This window comes from Macrosteles quadrilineatus, unplaced genomic scaffold, assembly GCF_028750875.1.
Source record: "Macrosteles quadrilineatus isolate MER2022 unplaced genomic scaffold, UCM_ALF_1.0 Scaffold_2__2_contigs__length_208266976, whole genome shotgun sequence".
Lineage (NCBI taxonomy): Eukaryota > Metazoa > Arthropoda > Insecta > Hemiptera > Cicadellidae > Macrosteles > Macrosteles quadrilineatus.
The window spans coordinates 205,700,042-205,721,908 of NW_026542595.1; the positions used below are offsets into that span (position 1 = coordinate 205,700,042).

Here is a 21,867-nt window from a genome sequence, read left to right on the forward strand (position 1 = left end):
TGTGCCTTTTATTCTTAACCCTTTTTAAAGTGATAAAATTTTAGACCACTTTACCATTTCTGATCAATGCTTCTTAAAAAATCTTACACAAATCTTAAGTAGGTACCTCTTAAACAAAAAATAATCCAACATCATTTCATCTTCTTGATTTTTTTTATACTACACCACCTTGTAAATTTTTTGTAAAAAGTTACATGTTGAGATTCTTTCCCCACGAAAGCACCAAAACCATATTGAAAAAATTATAAAATCAACTCTCCTTTTCCAAGATATTTATGGTAATATTTAAGGAATAAGGCATATAAAATACACCACAACATTTCAGTCACCTCTTATTTATTTACAAGCACTTTCTGGTTCTACGTTCACTCTTAAAAATTATTCTATTAAAAAATTTACAAATTACTTTGTAAAGTAATAAATAAAGCAGTATTTTTGTTTTCAAAACAAATTAATAAATAAGATCTTTTCATCTAAAAAAATTGCTGTTTCTGTAATCACTCGTCTCATCTATGTCCTTTCTTTCCTTTGGAAGGGTTGGCTTTGTGTCATTTCTTCGATTTCTGAAAAAGTTTTAATTAAATCATTTAAATTTTGAATAGATTTCAATGAGTATATTATTGAAACCGCTAAACCAGATGAGAAGATTTCCCTTATGCACTTATTATTGCGACACAATTTCTCCAAGCCTTTTCACAATGAAGCATCTTATCGGTATAAAAAGTGTTTTATTCAGCGTTATAGAAAGTTTACTTATTTTGCAAGGAAACTGCCCAAACCCAAAATCCAAAACACTAGTTTCCTTGCCGTTCAATGTTGACTTTATGATTGAGAGCCCAATGACAAAATAACATAAGGATTCAGGATCTACAATGCTAAGGATCAAACCAGCTACCTTCAGATTTGAAGGCAAGCTTTTCAAACACTCATTTAGACAGTTGACAATGGCAAGCACAAACCTAAATTAAAATAATTTAAATACAACTTTTTTCTGTACCTGCTTGACGGTAGGATCAGGTTCGCCCTTGAGAGCCGCGAGTTCTTTTTTCAACTTCAACAGTTTGTCAACCTCCGGCTGCCATTCCTGTTTGGACTTCCCACCTTGCTTCATCACTCGAACCTTCTCTCCCTGAAACAAAATTTAACCTGCATTTAAAAGCTGGCAAAATATTAATTGCTTATTGCAGTGTAATATGGATGTGATCCATGATTGATTAGCGTTGATGTTTAAAAGTAGCTTTTAGTGTATGTTGTGGAAAAGAGATTCATAAAATGCTTTCATGGGAAATGGAAAATCAGATGGAATAAACAGAAAGATTGATTCACTAGTATAAAAGTTAAGGAACGGCCAATTGGCTGATTAGGATTATTACGTACAAAGATAGGGATCAGCTAGCTTACCTGGTAGACAGAGTCCAGATTAGCTTTGGTAACACACATAAAACACATAACACAACACAGAAAACTTAATATTTCGTCCCAGTTAGGGAGACTCAAAGAAGACTGAGTCTTCTTTCTTCTCCCTTCTGATGTTTTCTGTGTTGTGTTATGTGGTGTTTTATGTGTGTTACCAAGGCTAATCTGGACTCTGTCTACCAGGTAAGCTAGCTGATCCCTATCCTTGTACATAATAATCCGAATCACTAGTATGTATGTGATGGGATACTATTTTTTTATTACAGATGGTCTAGTTCTAAAATTGTTGAATTTTTACCTTGGTATTGAAATGTTTACTTTGAATTCCAATTCAAAAGCGATTTTGATTTTAGCAAAAATTATAATATACAAACAATACAATGTATAAAAACAAAATGAATGTAAATGAATGTGATAGACTAAATAACTCACAAAATAATTTTGAAAAGTTGATGGATGATTAATTTATAAATATTTTTTTTTAACGTGAACAAAATTTTACTGAATCCTTATATCTTAAAACTCTGTCAAAACCTGTATAAATGACAATGACAACAACTAATATATTTCAATTGAAACAAGTATCAAAGGTCACCAAGTTTCTATCTAAATCTAAGTAGTTTCCAAGTCCAGAGAATTGAAATTCACAATCCGTGGTTTTAATAATAATTATTCCAAATCAGTTCATATTCCAGCATACAGATTTTTCACAATCTTTTAATTTTTTAATAACAATTTGAAATCTACTTTAAAGATCCAACGATTATAACAATACAACTTCCTTATTGATAAAAAAATTATTGTGAGTAAAAATAAGCTAATAATTGGAAGGAACTCCTTTGAAATAACTGAAGAAAAAATCAGTACCTAACTTTTTACCCCCACAGTAAATTGCAATTTTCATTTTCCTATGTAGGATTTATCAAACTAATCATAATGCAAACTATTTTCAGACAGAACGGGAAACAATCAAATTCAATTTAGTCCATGGGTCGCACTCAGTAAATCCTCTCCATACAACAAAGGCACGAGTTAATTGACTCAGCTAAATATATGGTCGAGAGACTTGATTGCTTTAAATCTAATACAACAAGTTTACTACTACAATTAATAAAACGTTTTGTTTGAATTTAGAATCTATATACAGTCTAACCTTGATATAACGAACCTCGATATAACGAATTCCTTGATATAACGAATTTTTTTTAATCCCCTAGAACTCTCCATAAGACACAATGTATATTTTACCTCTACATAACGAACAAACCATAACAACCACCTTGATTTAACGAATTTTTCGTGATTTCGGCTAAAATAAGACACCTCAATATAACGAATTTATCATTGTCAGAACCTCTACATAGCGAATTTAACCTCTGCATAACGAATTGTCTACGTCTTTCCCTCGATATAACAAATCCCCCACCCAATTATTGTTTTGGGAAAAACTGTTTCTTTATCAAATGAAATAGAAAGGTCACGTCATCGCTTGCGCTAACATTCGTCTGCTCCGTTTTACACATCTCCGTCTGCTGTCTGATGTTGCAACTTGCAACTGAGAACTGATTTCATTCATTGAGGTGAGGACTGATGACGAGGACGACGTAGTGTTTAGTAAGCTGCGATTGGGCGATAAGTAACTATGGGGAATTGTACAATTTTTGGATAAAGAGAAACCTAAGAAAGAATATAAAAACAAAACCAAAGAGAAATAATAGCAACATCGTTATTTTAGCGTTCCTTTTACGAGTGTTTTTATTATCCTTAAGTTGGCTATGATTATACACTTTTATAATGACTTATCTAATAATTTATTGTTTTCAATACGATTTGTTTCAACTAGCAACACCAATGCTGATTATTATTTACTTTCCTCTGTTGTGATAAATCAGTACTGTATTGTAAGTAGCCTACCGGCCTATCGCGAGCAGTAGCTTACAAAACTTTCTACTGTTTTGTTTTGTTCTTTACATGGTTTATGGCTACACAATACAGTGTTTGGCTAGGTTTTAGGAGGGTTAGAACAAGCTGTGATTTTAAACTTACAGTTTTTAACCTGTACCAAGGTCAATGCCATTGTCATGATTGCGCAATATTCAAGATCCCTCCCCTTTATTATGCCGGATAATTTAGGTTCTACTGTACCTACAATGTAAACACTGTACTGTAAAGTATTGTAGCCTATGCTACTTTAATTGTACTGTATTTTAATGAGGTCAAATCCCGACCTATATTGACCGACGCTGGTTCTGAACCTCGACTTAGCGAAATTCCTGCAAACCTAACCTCTATTTTATAACGGACCTCGTTTTAACGAAATCCTTGATATAACGAATATTCAGTTCGGTCCCTTCAGATTCGTTATACTGAGGTTGGACTGTATATAAAAGGCAAAGCCCTCACTGACTCACTGACTGACAGACTCACTCACTCATCACTAATTCTCCCACTTCCCATTTACCTAGGAAGCTGAAATTCGGTACACCGATTCTTTAGGCATTAAATAGAAAAACTAAGTAGTTTTTATTCTGATCGGGCTTTCGGGCTCTGCCCCAGTGGCTCTGGAGTTTCCCACGTTAACCTTATGAGTACTCATATTTAAATGGAATTAAAGAATCTTAACAGCTGTTTCAATTAAACAAATTGGTTCTGTTCTATGATGTTATTGATGTTCAATAGCATTAAAGTTACAAGGATTACCAACAGGGTGCAGCACTATTATTTTTTTTAATTTATGACACAGCTAATTTGAAACCAAAAGGTGAGTGAGCGTAGCGAACGAACTTCAACCTGGAGGCGAGTTAGTGTAGCGAACGAGCTAACCTGAAGGCAAGTGAGCGCAGCGAACGAGCTCCAACCAGGACGTGATTGAGCCATGCGAACGAGCTCATCTTGAAAATTAAGAAGTTAAATGGGGCAAAGCCCGCGGGTACAGCTATTTGATAATAAGTTGCAAACGCTTGGATTTTGTAAGACATATTTCACACCAAATTGTGTTAATTAGTTTACCTACGACGGTTTTTTTAAACGAGCCATTTAAGTTCAGTTCTTAAAATTGAAAAGATTCACTCAACAGCGTTGTATACTTATTTAACAGCATTGTTGTTTTACTTTACAGCATGAGTAACGTACCAAGGTCCTCAAGGTTTACCTAAGGTTTGTATGTATGAAACAAGTCCTCTCTATATGAGGTTAAAAATTTACAATAAGATACAATGAGAACGCCTTAAAGCAATTAAACATAGCAAAATTTTCAGACAAAATCAAAACCGTTTTATAAGAAAAAGCATATTACACTCTTGAGGAATTTTTCAACGACTCCTGGTAACAGACACCCATTCTCTCGCCAACCTCTCCTAACATAAACAGTTCCACCATGCTGTAGCTTTTGTAGGGGTACCTTACCGGCTAAATCTTAGTTTTTTTTTATATTTAGAATTCTTTATTTATTAGAAACCTGGACAGTATACCTGTCTGTGTATTACGTTTGTAATAATTGTAACAGATGTTATGAGGAATAAAGAATTGTCATTTGTCATTTAGTTCTGTAAGTTATAAGTTACTTTTCAAACCAAACCAATATCTTTAAATTTATTAAGAATGAGTTATATCAATACTGCCCTTAAAACTACATTTTGATTCTTTTACAATTTGTATCCCAAATTAATCGGATATTTATAAATGGATGTAATGAATAAACTGAAAATGAAACTTTTCAACACAAACCTGCTCAGTGACTTCTTTTTCTAAAACTTCAACTGTTCTGCTTGAAGAAGGTGATGAGGTCTGTAACAAACAAGGAAGTTACTTGGACAGTTATATTACAGTAAAGATAGGTGAAAAGTAGCCTGATCGTATCGCGACCTGATCTGATCGTGACACAACTCACAATAACCCACCTTCCCATTAACTTCCACTTAAAACATTGTTTATTCTAAATGTACCTCATCCACCAAGCGGCAAATAACTCTGCTCCAAACCAGGTAAAATACTTTAAACTTACGACCATTTTTTATACTAGCCTTGTCAAAACAATTTTTGGAATCAAAGAGATTCACATTACCACATTGTTAATTTTGATCTTACTTAATTTATCTAGAGTGATAAAGTATCTGACCAATGGGGTTCAAGGATAAAGAGAGAAAAGAAGTAAAATTGCAAATGAGAAAGAAGTAATTCTTCCAACGCCAACTTATCAGCCAGTAACAAAACTCAAATTGTGGACCAATAAAATTGTTGATTTGCTGATTTCCTCCAGGAACGCACATTCTTTCCTAAATCCCAGGTGAACTAAACAATTTGCTAACCAACAATTGCAGGAAGGTTTATTGAAAGAGTTTGAAAATGTCAAACAGTTCTAGTAAAACGGCGTAGGTAATAGTAAAGCAACTTGTGTAATAGCCTTTACGACACTCGTAGAAGTTTTAAGGCAAGATAGTGCCTTAAATTTCTACTTGTGTGATGAAGATCTTTACACGATCGTTGCGTAAACTTGTCTTATTTATTATCAGACTAAGCCTGACCGAGACAAGATTCAAACCATTAATCTTCGTTGCAGGAAGACACTTATAAACTGACTGGCCTTTGATTAGACTAATGTCTACCATATGAACTTTACTGATAAATCCAAAGCCCAAGCTTGGTGTAGTTCTATACTTCAAGGTCACATTTTTTGCTGGATATATCTTACAGTTATTTTCTATGAGCTTTTCACATACACTGTGTGAGTGGCTATTTGAATACGACTTGATGGCCCATATCAGCATTTGGGGCTCAAACCATTTTTTTTTTTTTTCGTTTACCTGATTTTGAACTTGTGGTGTGGCCTTCTTCATTCCTTCCAACTGTTTCTTCATCTCCAACAAGACTTTGACATGTGGCTGCCATTCTGATTTGGCAGCTCCGCCTTCCTTCATAGATCTTACAAGGTCAGCCTGCAATATTACAAAATAAGAGATTTACTGTATGTACTGTAATGGAGGCTACACATCAGATTATGGCAATGACAATGGTACCAGTATTGCAGTGTGGGGAATACCAGATGGTATAAAATAAATATTCATTGATATTTGGCTATCCAGTATTAGGAAATGAACTCTAATAACAATATATTACTAATATGATTCCAAGGCTTCAAGCACATTATTTGATCCAGCCAAAATCAAATGAAACACTTGGGTTTTCATTCTCTTGGTTTATTATAACAACCTATGATGATAAGAAGGTAAGTATGGTTCTTTCCCAAACTATCTACTTAGGCCTGTTCTCAATGTTCACAATGGCATCCTACAAAACACTAGCATACTGCGTGACTCTCATATTAGGAAAGATTTGAAAATTTTATGTTATGAAATTGTCATCGAATCAACAAAAATACAATAAGAAACCATTAAAAACACAAATTAATAACTTATCAGTGTGACACCACTGAATTTCGCATTTATGTCAATCAATCAAAATAAAATGTAATCTATCCATTCCTTTAATTTACATGATGTACAAATCATTATGATAATGTCATTGGTTGTCTATGAATTGTTAAAGAAGTAACTGCTACCTAAGTATTGAAGCTGTTAAAGGATTGACTGATTGAGTAAGGTACCTGTTTCTGGAAAGCAGCTTCCATCTTATCCAGTGAATCAATGGCTGGGTCTAGCATAGGTTAGGTTAGGTCTAGCATATTAGGTTAGGTTAGGTACCTGTTTCTGGACCGCAGCTTCCATCTTATCCAGTGAATCAATGGCTGGGTCTAGCGTAGGTTTGACGCCTTTGGCAGCCGGAGGTGATTGTTGCCTGCCTGCAAACCTCTTCTTCAGTTGATCTACAGTGCTCGGCTCTATCTTGGCGAATAGCGGAACTGGCTGTGGGCAAGTTACAAGACGAATTTAGAAAAAATAAACAACTGCTTACATTACTTAATACCAGTAGTGTTTGTTGCACTTTTCCAAAAAAAATGATGAAATTTATTCCCAAAAAGCCAAAACTGAATAGGAACTTTATTGTTCAGAGGAGGAAGTAATAGACCCAACCACTTAGTCTTTTTAATTTTTAATACTTGAGGTGCCAGAACCATAATCTCCCAATAACTATTGATTGGATTTTTTTTATCTAAATTTCTTTACTGAGACTTAATACTTTATATACTTGAACTTTTATACCCATCCACCAACATTCAAATCCCTTCCTTCGCCTTTAGAAAATGGTACTTGATAGTCTTAATTTCTCAGTCTTACCCTTATCCGACTTTGCTAGGCCAGTTTAGTTTGGACATCAGGGAAAAATAATGAAAACCGTTGTAAAAATACTAAAACTATTAAATAAAAATTGTTTTTTCAATTTATGAAGAAAACATTTGTTTTCCATTGAAACTATTATTTTTTTAATTCTTAATCATCATCACAATTGAATTAATAAAAGAAAAAAACACCGAATACCCGAAGCCAGTAACCAGTAGTTATGACTAATATAATCATCCAGTACCACAGATGTAAATATTATCATCAACCGATTTTCCAAAAAAAATTGACATGCCCTTTGCTCACCTTTCCGATTCTGTGTCCAGGAGTGAGTATCTGATAGACGTGGTCTGTGAGTATGAAGGCGTCCTTAGGTGCGTTGATCTGAGCGGCCATCACGTCTGACGTGTGAGGCATGTAGGGCTTGATCAACATGGCCAGCAAGGTAGCAATGTTACACGACACTCCCACACACGTCTTGGCTCGGGCTCTGTACAAACCAACTTAACCATCAATACTACATACATAAAATAACTAAGGATAGTTGAACAAATAATTTAGTATTCGAGCCCGGCTCAATATTAATGAGTTTATTCGAACATTCAAATAGTAAATAAACCTAGAAATAGTGAACATCACATGCAGTATTTCAAATTTTATCACTTCTTTAGCAAAACACGCTCTAATATTTATCTGAATGTAGTGACTCTTGCTGGCTTATGAAATAAACCTCTAAATATGTTGTTATTTTATTTTTGTCTTAACTAATAATAGAAATGATGAGGTGCGGATGTTATTGAATAGGTACAATGACAATGTTTAACGGTAAATAAGGGGTGTAAAATTCGTGTAGACTGAATCAAAAGATTTCTTTGAATTTATGTAATAAGTTAAGATATAGATTGAATAATAATTTGGAAACAATATTTTAATAAGATGATTAATTTTTCTTTTCTTTTGTTAATATCAATGAAACATGGAGGTAGTATTAGTCCCAAAATAGATCCTGGAGATGTCTATAGTTTGAATTAGGCCTAATTTTAAATTGAATGTTCTCACCAATCTTCTGTTATAATAATTTTCTTCTGAATAATGTAGCCCTAAATTCTTCTTTCTTCAGTTAATTTGGATATTTTGACAATACTTTATTTTATAATTTTACAATTTATTTATCACAACTAAAACTAATAGTTTCTGTTTGTTCTTCTTGGATACCTTAACTGCACTCTCACTGTTCATTGTTGTAAATCATTTCTTAAATTATGGGGTTCACATAAATAAAAACATGGATGAATTTTATTGACAATCTTGAACCCAGATGCACTGTATTTTTAACCGACTTCCCCACTACCAACAAAAGGAGGAGGTTCTCAATTTGTTTGTGGCGATGTTTTTTTTTTTCTATGTATGTTCACCAATTTCTCTGTGATTCTTTTACCGATCAGTGTGGTTCCACCACCAAAATAACCAGGAGAGTTTCTATTTGGTACCTTATATATTATGTTTAAGTATAATATTTGTTTCGGTGAAAAATTCTGAAAACCTTAAATATTCAACATTTATTTTGTTTACATTTGTGCAGATTGTTTACATTTAAGCAGAGAAGGCAATAAATAATAATAACATTCCTACAGCTGTTAGTTGAAACCATTTAAATGAAGCTACAGACAATTCTTCATGAAACAGTTGCTTCATATTGATCAATAAACTATTTCTTGCCATGGAGCCTAAATGAATTACATTTAGAAAAATGCATTTTGTTTTGGTTACTATAAAAAATGTATTTTAACGTTTGACTTGATTTGTGTATGCAGTAATTCTGTTTTTAGTATTGAATATTCTGACTTACAAAAACATATATGTTTCAGTGAATAGCTGTATGATATTGACAAATAAAGGTGTATTGTGAAAACCAAAGCATTCGTAAAACAGGTCTAAATATAAATTAAATGCAATTATTCCTTACACGACTTAAGAAGTGTGACAGTGCATAATCGTCAATTGTCTTAAAAGTGTTAAATATTTTAATTACTAAACATGCATTTGCAGATGTGGAATGTTTATTGATATTCTCTATCCAGTTACTATATCATATCAATACTATTATGCCTGCTTCGGAAAGTCCTAGAGGAAGATGATTTGCAATTTCAACTAGGCTTTATCTTGATCAAACAAAACCACCTACATGGCTTGCACCACTTTTAGCTGAACCAATCTGTCATATACATATTTCATTTGCAGATGTGGAATGTTTATTAATATTCTCTACCCAGTTACTATAACATATCAATACTATTATGCCTGCTTCGGAAAGTCCTAGAGGAAGATGATTTGCAATTTCGACTAGGCTATATCTTGAGCAAACAAAACCCCCTGTATGGCTTACACCACTTTTAGCTGAACCAATCTTTCATATAATATTTTCCAAAGGTACTATACGTGTTAACGACCAATTTTCCACTTTTGAGAGATTTTTTAGCGCTGGTGGCTGAGGAATAACTTTCATATTGTTCCAAAAGGCTTGAGACGTTACTGTATTTCTTTTTATAATGTAGAAGTACACCGATTGCAGGAAACGATGATGTCTGACATTTCAATGTATCTAGAAAAGACAATTAGTTTTTCATTAGGCCTAATGTAATGAACAACTCTTTCTTTCTTAAGGAATATCTAAAAATGTTTATTTTCATACCCATTGATTAAACCTATGTAACCTGCAGGGGTGCCCAGAGGGGGGGGACTGTGGCGCAAACGCGCCACAGGAATTTTTTTTGGGGGGGGGGGGGTTTTGGGGGGGGGACATTTTTTTGCTAGCTATCATAATGAATGTATAATTTTGTATAAGCAGCCTGAAAAGTGTTTCTAAGTAGTTCACCATCAACACCAACAACATTTTGCCATTCGTAATTACGATTGCTTCTAAGAATGGTAAAAACAAAAACACACCTTGTCAGGCAATCCTTAATATTCTAGTGTCGAATTTTACTTGATACATGTTTTGGTGGTTCTTAAACTCCATTATCGTCAGGCTTACATAAAGATCCACTTCTGGAGGTGTCGTAAGAATATGTTACAAACATTTAATACAAAACACGAAACGATTACAGATATGCCTATCAATTCACGCGTGTACATTGCCGTCGGCAGGACTGGAAGTAAACTGAATCAGGTTCAGGTTATGACGGAGACGGACTGACGTGGTCTCTAGATTGTCGTCTGCGTTTTCAACAGCTGATATTGCACTATTGTAGTATTGCAATGACTGAGAAGAGTGTTGAAAGTATTATGGAATTCATAGTTAATTGAGTGTTTTCACTAAAAAATTGTGTGCCGTCCCTAGTTTTATGTATTTATAAATTTCAAACTCTTTAAAAGTATTTAATAAATTTCCTTTCGCGCAGTACTGTAGAATTTCGAGACCATCATTTATATCCAGCATATAAATTGGTTATTATTGTCAATAATTTTGAATAGAAAACTCAATTATGAATCCCATTATATTTTCAACACTCTCCTTCGTCACTACAATTAGTCCAATATCAGCTTTTAAAGGTCGATTCACACTCATCAGTTACGGCACGTCACAGTAAAGTCACTTCAGGCACGTCACAGTTAACAAAAATATTCTTTGATGGATTTTCTATTGCGCTATATACACTCATCCGTTGCAGTCCCGTCAGTTACTCTGCTGGCATCCGTCATCCAATTTCAGATTTCTTTCCAACGATACTTTTTGATTCTTCGGACGCCTGACGGAACTGTTTGAGGTTAGAAAATAGTGTTATTGTTATTAAATGGTCGTGTTTGTATTTTGAGTACTGTTTGTAACAATCAACAAGATGGACAATGATAATTTAATAGAGTACCGTATAGGTTTAAAATTTAATTGTTTTGACTATAAATTACTGTAAATATTAGAGACGGAAGACTGAATGAAACCAACTGACGGACAATAATTGACTGAGAAATTGCGGATGCAACTGTGACTGGACTGTAACTGGACTGCAACTGGACTGTAACGGAACTGTGACTGGACTGATGTGTGTGAATTGACCTTTCACAGACGACAATCCAGAGACCACGTCTTTCCGTCATAACCTGACTGATTCAGTATTCAGTTTACTTCCACTCCTGCCCGCGGCAATACACGCGTGAATTGATAGGCCTATCTGTTATCGTTTTGTGTTTCCTGTTTAATGTTTGTAACATATTCTGACGACACCTCCAGAAGTGGATCCTTTTGTAAGCCTCCGATGGTGGAGTTAATGAACCACCAAAACATATGTAGCAAGTAAAATTCGACTCTACCTTACATATATTATTAAGGATTGTCTGACAAGATGCGTTTCTACCATCATTAGTCATAAGAGGCAATCCTGAGGCTATCAAAATGATTTTATTATAAGATTACTTCATCACAAAAACCTTTTATGCTGGTGGCAATTATGGAATTCTGGGTATTTTGTCCGGCGATTTTTGTAGAAGGAAGCCGAGTAGCGAGCAACAAGTTTGTCCTATTTCGGGACTCTGCCTATAATTTTGAAAGTCCCTATTATTAATGCACTTAAACCTGTTTGAATTCTTAAGCCTCGTAAAATTAACGCCACCTAATATATTAGAGATAATATATTAGGATAATATAGTAGAGTAATTCACCGAGTATAGGCCTATTGTTGTACGTTTTGAAGACATTTTCTATTGCAATAGGTACTGAGTAACTGTTGGCTGATAATACAGATTTTGAATTTTAAATTGAAAAACTTCTAATTCGTCCATTAGTTAGATACAATGATATATTGTTAAATGACGTTTACTATTAAACATTTAATTTTGATTATCAGAAAGTTTGTTTTTCTTTACCTCAACTTTTACAAAATACTTTAAATGCTCGTTTTATGAGGTAAAGGGGAGATTAACAGATAAATTGGTGGGGGGAGGGTAGGTTTAAATAAACGGCAGTATAAATGGGGGGGATACTCCTTTGGCTTGGGGGGGGGGATTGCGCCTCTGGGTTTGGGGGGGATGGGCACCTCTGGTAACCTGTACAGGTGACTCAAGCAGTTTTAAAATAATAATTGTTCTGTGGAACTTTTGATTGTTTCAAACAGTTTTGCTTATCAAAAAACCTCAAGTAATTAATATATAAAAAAATTATACAGTCACTAAAAATCATGAAATAATTTATTTTTGTAAAAAATACAACCGACTTCAAAACGCTCTAAAAAGAATGAAATAATTTTAATAAAGTAAACTTTTGTATTAGGCAAGCTCACGTATTTCAAGTCGGCGCGGCTCAAACTGCAAATATGATTGAAATTAAATATTGTGTGTGTATTTTGAAAATCAATAAAATGTAGCTGGATAACATAAATATATAAAAAACATACTGAACTGTTTTATTTATATATTAAAGGAAATATTTTCTTGTATTTTATGTTTACTTCAGAATAAATGCATTATGAAAATAACACACACAAATGTTCTATGAATAGGAAAATAATTTAGTTTGATATTATGATAGGGAAAAGAAGCTAGTTTAGTATTAAAACATTACTTTTCCAAGTTAGAAACATTTAAATGCGTTATAATCTTTTTAAAGATACTCGTTAATACCACTATAATGCCGATCTCTGATTACGGTAATAAAATAACACTTATCGCATAACTATGAAAAATACATGCAGATTAACACCTTTAGTTATAGATAGTCACCTGCAATATGGACACCCTCTTTCAATTTTGTATCAAAAATCATCATAGAGCCGCGCCGACTTAAAATACGTGAGATTGCCTAATACAAAAGTTTACTTTATTAAAATTATTTCATTCTTTTTAGAGCGTTTTGAAGTCGGTTGTATTTTTTACAAAAATAAATTATAAATGGAGGAATTGTTTTGAATAATAATTTTGATAAGCCAATGAATAAATTTTGATTATAAATTATATATAGCCTATGTCGAGACAATATGGTTTTACTACTAAACAATGAACATGAATAAATAATAAATATATAACAAGATTTAGTTTGGAATTTAATTAGGCCTAATGACTAGACTATATTCATAAACATTAGATTTTGAGTCATTACAGCACATTTTGCTTTTACTCGAAACACATATTTTATACTACAATGCAGTGCTCGTGTTTTCCTGATTGTTGTCGTATTTGTGCACACATCAATGTGAACGAATATTATTGCTATATCAGAAATGAACAGTTACTCGAAAACAACGCATGTGTGTAGAGATCTAATTGTTAATTGGAGAATTGGAAGACAACTAGATCGCCAAACGTAAAATATTTCGTGCTTTGCAAATGGCGCATGTCTGGAGGTACCTACAGTTTATAGTGGAATCCGAACCACATTTTTGCCTTGGTATTAAGTATACAGTTGATTTACTGTACACCCATTGAAAGCCTATAAAATAACCTACAAAAGCTGTTAACAAGTCTACTCACTTATCGTCATCAGAGCCCTTGATGGCTTGCCAAGGTTCGCACACCTGCATGTACTGGTTGCCGAGCCTTGCAATGTTCATGATGCGCACCATCCCCTCCCTGAACCTTGTCCGCTCCATGGCCAGGTTGTAGGCCTTCACCTCCCGAGACACTTGTGCCAGTAGGTTCCACTCCTCGTCTGTCATCACCATCTCCGGCACCTGGCTGGCGAAAAACTTCTCACAAAACACCAGGGCCCTGTGGACATGGTTTGCCTTAAAAACTTGCATTGTCACTTTAGTCTGGTGCTATCCCAACTCAAACTTGAAAATGAATAACTGTTTAAGTGTTTTTCACTTTCATGTTTGTATCCATTATATCTTTATATGACACATTAAATGTCAAGGGTCTAGGCCGGGATTAGGCAGAATTGCATAGGCATTGCAGTGTCATGTGTAAGCTGTAAGCAGAGCCACAATTCAATAATAGTTTTTCTTTTACTGACTTTTTTTCCTACTGACGGCAATAGGATAGTAATTTTGTTTAGTCCCACACAAGTCCAGGACATTTTATTCCTTGAAACACTTAAAAAAATACAACAGAAACACAAACCTATTGACAAAGTTTCCAAGGTTGTTGAGTAGCTCAGAGTTGTTTTTTGTTGCGAGATCCAACCAAGAGAACGACGAGTCTTGACCCTCGGGCCTCACATAGAGAAGGTAGAATCTAAACGTGTCAGCGGGTATGCCAGTCTCCTTGGCATCTGTACCAAACACGCCTACACCTCGGGACTTGGAGAATTTACCATCTTCGTAATTCAGATATTCTGAAACACAACGTAGTTTTGAGGGGGTGACATAATATTTGGTGAAAAGCCAAGCTGCATTAAGTTAAGTAAACGCCAAATAAAATGTAAGTTTTGTTCCAGAAAAGGCTCTAGGTCAGGATTTTAAATTTTAGAATAAAACAGCCACCTTACCTTAGAAGAAATACAGGAAGGGCATAGAACACACTGAAGGCACATAAAACTACAACATTTCGTCCCCTGGGGAGACTTTGTCTGTGATATATTTATCTAGCTGTGTTGGAATGCTTTAAACAGGCCTAGAGTATTCCTATGTACGGGTTGTTGTAAGTAAACTAGTGAGAAGTGTATAGGCAACGTATAGGCGGCAACAGCCATGACATCAACCACTTTGTCAACTCTCATTCTCTACACCTGATAAACGCCCCCCTGGGATTGAAAGATTGTGTGTTTTATGCATCTTCTGTGTGTTCTATGACCTACCTGTATTTCTTCTAAGGTAAGCTAGCTGTTATCCCTCATTAGACCACAATTTAAATTAAACGTAAGCTTGAAGTTGATGTTGTAAGGCTTATGCCGCTAAGTATTTAACAAATTATTGTTATATTATGTTAAATTATTGTTATGTGTCCTGTCCTGTAGTGTACAGTAAAACCTCGATAGTTCGACACTTTGAGGACTTAAGGGGTGTCGAACTATTGAAATGTCGAATTATAGGGAGTAAATGGAGTTTAACATACAGGAAAGTAAAACACAAGTATTAGGCCTATATAGAAATCACCCAAATGTATTAAACACTAAAAAGTTTAACAATTTCACTGTTCGTTAGTCTCAAGTCAACAACAAATGACAAATTAATGTTCAAGTCAGCTTACATCACAATAGTAACCATTAAATATCACTTGACAATATAGTTTAGCCCGTGTCAAACTACAAGGAGTGTCGAACTATCGAGTGTTGAACTATCGAAGGTTTACTGTACCAAGTTAATAAAATAAATAAATAATACAGGTTGAAAAATATATGTGTGAAATATTAAAAGAGCTACTGGTCGACCAAAGATCGCTTTTAAATGAGTTTGAATGAACTAAGTGTCGGCAGACACACATACATTAGGTTTAAAGTTATTAGGTAACTTTATCAAAGGTAAAAGCCTAAGTTTAATATAGGCTACACTTTACTCCCAGCCAATATTCACTCTCTATGTCACTCCTTACCCGTGGCGCACACGTGGCTGACGATCGTATGTCCCTTGTCAACGCTCATGAGTGTTGCTGGGAACATGATAGCGTGGAAGGGAACATTGTCTTTGGCCATGAACTGGAACAACTCCACCTTTGCGTTAGGTCCCGGCTGCCACCAGGTGCGCCACTGGTCTGTGTAGCACTTGGTGATGCTCATATAGCCGATGGGTGCATCAAACCACACGTAAAATACCTGTTGAAAACGTAGTATAGCTACTGTCCAAAATGGCACTTTACAGCATTTAAGAGAACAGAATAGTAAGTTACCCTAAAAATTAATTTTTTAAAGATACGTAGTTCAGCAAGCTTACATAAGAAAATTGTCCAAGAGCTAATAAGTACAAAAATTAAAGAACAAAAAAGGACTTCTTTAAAGTTGCCAACAGTTGCCTATCACCTAAACTATCTCAACAAAAACAAAGGGGAAAAAATAATGTTAGACTATATCACACTCTGTGCTCTCAGCTACCCTTCATTAAACTACACTCTTTTTTTAATTAAAAAAGGTCTAAACTAGTATCCAAAATTAAACTCGTTCACCCACTTTCTGTTCAAACCCTGCCAAGGGGACTGGAATGCCCCACTTCAGGTCCCTGGTGATACACCGAGGTTTCAGTCCATCCTTGAGCCAGGACTTTGTGATCATCTCTGCATTGGCTGTCCACCCGGAACTCGTGGAATCCACCCATTTCTGTAGTCGGGGTGCAATCTGCACAAGGAACAGTTATTGTACAGTGTATGGTGATGCAGTTCAACTTTTAGGCAGTGGTTTTTGTTAAACCAGTTTTGTACTATGTCCACATAATTTAGGCTGTTTGAGGGGAAGTGATTCCATCCCCTCCACTTCACCCTTACTTTTAAAACAACAGCCAACAGCTGATATATAGATTAAGATAAAAAACCCCGTGGTAGAACCCAGGAAACCTTCCCCAACAGACTTTAGTGTGGGTAGATGCTCCAGAAAATTCAAGTAGGGACAGCTCCTAGATCCTTCATGTCACTATGGGATTGATACAACATAACAATAACAAATATTACTTTTTAGTGAATTATTATTTTTTAACAATCATTAATTAGTAATTAATGACAATTACTCATTAATCAATTAATTATTGATAATTATTATGATAATTAATAATTAATTCAGTAATTAGATTTCCAAACATTTATGATAAAGCACATATTCAAGATAAGAGATATATTTGCATAAAATGTGCTCAAGTTCTATCTGTACAGTCACCTTTTGACTGTTTCTTTTCAACCCCTAGAATAAGGATTTGTTTAGGGTACTACTGTGTAACAATTTCAAAACAAACTAAATTATTGTATTAATGTGACAAAATGTACAAGGACATACGTTTTACATGGACCTATTTTCTATCTGGTCAATAACACAACACCTTTATTTAGAATACACAAAAATTTGAATCTTTCCGTTCACTGTTACTGACAGCATTTTCAACAAAGGTTTCACTTAGTTAGAAGTGATGAACAATCTTTATATTCAATGGTAAACTGCTTTGCAACCAAAATATGTGTTAAATATATTGTAAAATAAGCTTAAACCAGTACAACTCTGTTCTTTTGCTAACTTTGAGATTGAAAAACTAAGCTTATCGAGTTCACCCTATTGCTGGACACGATGTTCTTACCTTAGGCAAGTCGAGGAACAGCTGTTGAGCTTGTCTCAGTACCGGAGTGTTGCCGCACACTTTACACCGAGGTTTGATCAGTTCTGGAGCATTGATCAGCTGACCACACTTGTCACACTGGTCACCTCGCGCGTCCTCGTACCCACACTTGGGGCATGTCCCCTCTACGAACCTGTCTGCTAGATACCTGATAGTGACAAAATAATATATTAGAAACGTTTAGCACTTGACACACATACACACACACACACACTTGATTACATAAGCACACTATAGTCATTAGTTGGTAAATAGCATGCACACAAAATAAAAAAATGTGAATCGCAGCAATATCTGTGTTCATCTTGGGCAGTCGTAATTTTTTATTCAACGAAATGTTTGACTGTTCCCTTACAAAAAGCTAAACAAATTCTATAATGACATAGGCCTTAATACACAAAGAATAACAAAGTGTAATGAAATGTAATGATGATTGGTTGTTAGGCTAGTAATGATTGTCTAAAATTAAAATTTACCAGTCCCATACAAAATTTACATTCATTTTGTGTACTTTTTTCAGTCATCAAAATCCATGAGTCATTCCTGTTTCACTAGACATTCTGAATTCTGATTATACGTGGGTTATCCAGAAAGTAAAGAACGTTTCGTTATGACGCCGCTAGGCGCGCGCCGATCTCGTGCATTTTGGTATGTGCGTACTCGGCAACTCAGTCGGCATCCAGCCGTGACAATTGGAGCATTCTAGCGCTGCCCGTTTTTTCACAATTTCAACTTAAGATGAGCGCTGCAATAAAAAATCCCGCCAGTTAAGGGTTGCGGGCAGTGATACGGTTTGTGTTGGCATTAAACTGAAGCATTATGACTGATGGAACTGGTCGCTAAAGTTGATGAAAAGGTTCGCAAAAACCGCCGATTCCCGATAACGGGTATTTCGCTTTGTTGCGTGACAATTTTAAACAACAAAGTCCGTGAAAATTGAGGAGAAGTTTCGGTTTTAAGTGTTTTCCAACAAAAACCGTATCACTGACCGCACCCCTTAACTGGCGGGATTTTTGATTGCAGCGCTCATCTTAAGTTGAAATTGTGAAAAAACGAGCAGCACTAGAATGCTCCAATTGTCACGGCTGGATGCCGACTGAGTTGCCGAGTACGCACATACCAAAATGTACGAGATCGGCGCACGCCTAGCGGCGTCATAACGAAACGTTCTTTACTTTCTGGATCGCCTAAGTATAATTCAGATAGGCCTAATTGAATTCAGCAAGGATAAACTTGTTCAGACCTATGACGATGTATGTTTGAGCTGATATAGGAAATTAAATTAATAAATTGTGTTTTGTGTTTAACAAACACTCCTTTTCTGTACAATATTTCCCTATTAACTGATTAATTTAAACCCCTTGTTGTCAAAGAATACATGATAAAGGCATTGTGGTGGACCCTTCTTAATTTATAGGTTAGTTTTAAAAATGTTTAGTAGAGTTTTTGTAACCCGATGTTTTTGGTTTACGACAACCTTTCAGTAAACATAAAAATCTGATTATCAAGAGGATGGTGAACAGGCTCAAGCGCTACAACTACTGGAAAACTATTAATTTGAAAAATATTACTTTTTATTTTCAGATAAAATTAGGTTTCAACAAGAAAAGGAAATCTAACTGTAGATTAGTATTGGGATTTATAACTAATTTTTCAGTGATAAGATAACATACCTGTCACATTTCTCACAGAGAAGCTGATCCATGGTCTGTGTGCAAGTGTATCCGTTCTTGTGGCAGAGGAGAAACAGTTCTTGGACAACTCTGTAAAGAAACAACTTAAGTTGGAGTCATAACAAAGAGAAATCAAATGGCTTACTCTTTCATTAAAATTTACCTACTGGTGCTAAGTGAGTGATTAACTTCCAAAGTTTGCAAGTCTGATCCTGATAGATTCCAAACCCAGATAGCTATGTCAATGTTATTCGTCTATTAAGGTTTTTGTTTTCTGATAGTGTATTAATTTGGTTGTGGAAACAGAACAATGAAGGTGAACTTGTCTAATTCTATGAACTTATTATCTTTTACACAGGAGACAGCTTAACTATACAGAACTCGATGGCAATGTCGTCTGACTACATCATTGTAGTCATTTTTCTGTATTATTGTTTTCTGTTTTGTATTTGAAAAGTCAGGTACAGCGACATTGATAGCCATACTCACATTAGCAAAATTATCACTCTTCAACATTCTTTGTGTTATTGCTAACACCCCCAACAGCACATCGATATTAACTAACTTCTGCGACATTGTATTATTTTCAAACATTTTCAGCAAGCTTTACTAACAACATCGTTAGCATGGTATGTTTCAGCAACGATCATTCATGGTAAGTGTTGGCTTTGCACAAACATTTTTTTAAATTAAATAATTTCCAAACTTGAGTTTGGAAAAGGCAGTTCTAAATAGCCGGATTTGGAATAGCCACACTCTCCTGTATTGATATAATCAATAGTTTTTACTTGCCAACAAGAGTTTCAACTTACTCAGTCTGTTGAGGTGTGGTGGTGCGGCCGAACAGGTCAAACTGAATGTTAAACCACTGGTAGATATCTCTGTGGATGGTGAAGTACTTATCACAGATCTGTCTGGGAGTCAGGCCCTCCTCTAGAGCCTTGGTCTCAGTAGCTGTACCATACTCGTCTGTACCACTGATGTACAGGGTGTTCCACCCTCGAAGTCTGCTGTACCTGTGGATCAACAGTTGGAAATTATAAGATACTATGGTTGGTCTAAAGCAGCCAGGTGATGAACCAGACACTAACATTAGGCAAAAGCTCCTGCATCAAGTCAAAGACACAGGTATAGGCTTACCCAGTTAGCGGCAAGTGGGATGCACAATAAGCTTCGGTTGACGTGCTTGGACCACGAATCCACCCCTATCACAATACAATACAAAGAATACTATGTGTTTCAGAGTGAATTTTCAGTGATACAAACTTTTCAGGTGCAACTTGGTGTTGAAATTGACATCAAATATGAAAATGTTTGTGAAAATGTTGTTTTAAGGATTAAGGAAGACAGGACAATCAGCATACTTGCCTATAAGATAAAGACCAACTGCAGCAGGAAGAAAGTTGGTAGTAGCCTACCTTATTTCAATGATTATGTTTGTTAGCCATCTTTCCGTGATAAAAAATACTCAAACTATTTGTTGTTTCCATTTTGGAATCTTAAACTACAACCTATGACCCTTTTTGACCAAATTTATTTCACAAAGACTAAACTCGATAAACAAGTAATTTGATAAAATTTACTTTAAAATGTAATACCTTGCAAAGACGTCTGCAGACAGTACACAGCCGATGATGTTTCCTAAGTGAGGAACGTTGTTGACGTAAGGAAGTGCTGAAGTGATTAGGACATTCCTCTCCCCTGGTTTCGGCAGCCTGAATATAACAAAGATTGACAGATTACTAAGCGAGCTTCAAAAATACCACAAATAAAACTTGTTCAGACAGTAGACCTTCTCTCAATCAAATCTGTTTGGTTACGACCTCTGTTCAGACAGCCACATGTGAATAACACACACAATTGCACGGTTTGTATTTTGCCTTGCAAACAAACAAGACACAGCCTGTTCATCAAGCAATTCAGTAGGGGCTATGTGTATAATATTATTGCTATAAGCGTTGATTGTTTAGTATGTTACTGACTTATTGTGGTTTTAAAATGTATTTTTTCCTAACACACATGATCAGGATTTATGGATGATGTATTTAGTTTGGACAAGGGTCCGATTCTAAGGGGTTTGACCAAGGGAATCTACCCCTTAGAAGCTTTAAAGAATGTAAATAGGCTTTTGTGAAGCCAACTTCTTGTTATTACACTGAATACCAAGTAGTTCCAGGTAAACACTGACTCCTAGTCCAGTAGTTAGGTACTCTTTTTATATCTACGCCAGTGGCATTTTTGCATGATTCAGTGTTGAATTTAGTCCAAGTAGATGTTGAATGTAGTCCAAACACTTTTAAAGGAAAACGGTTCAAACCCATTTAAGTTTTGTGGATGTGTCTGGAATTGAACCCGTCCCTCCCG

The 21,867-nt window shown here is 35.2% G+C and overlaps 1 protein-coding gene across 1 annotated transcript in view; it reads right to left on the reverse strand.

Moving 5' to 3' along the window:
* Positions 1-303: 303 nt before the first annotated feature.
* LOC128986523 (methionine--tRNA ligase, cytoplasmic-like) overlaps positions 304-21,867 on the reverse strand; it is a 40,141-nt gene continuing 18,577 nt past the window's right edge. The window contains exons 7-20 of the mRNA XM_054406930.1: positions 21,102-21,218; positions 20,316-20,519; positions 19,504-19,593; positions 17,792-17,978; positions 16,684-16,848; positions 16,113-16,332; positions 14,703-14,916; positions 14,112-14,348; positions 7,959-8,142; positions 7,116-7,277; positions 6,219-6,350; positions 5,143-5,202; positions 998-1,129; positions 304-563 (exon numbers count right to left, since the gene is read on the reverse strand). Of these exons, the coding sequence (XP_054262905.1) occupies positions 549-563; positions 998-1,129; positions 5,143-5,202; positions 6,219-6,350; positions 7,116-7,277; positions 7,959-8,142; positions 14,112-14,348; positions 14,703-14,916; positions 16,113-16,332; positions 16,684-16,848; positions 17,792-17,978; positions 19,504-19,593; positions 20,316-20,519; positions 21,102-21,218 (2,119 nt within the window). The 3' untranslated portion in view covers positions 304-548. The remainder of the gene's footprint in view (positions 564-997; positions 1,130-5,142; positions 5,203-6,218; positions 6,351-7,115; positions 7,278-7,958; positions 8,143-14,111; positions 14,349-14,702; positions 14,917-16,112; positions 16,333-16,683; positions 16,849-17,791; positions 17,979-19,503; positions 19,594-20,315; positions 20,520-21,101; positions 21,219-21,867) is intronic.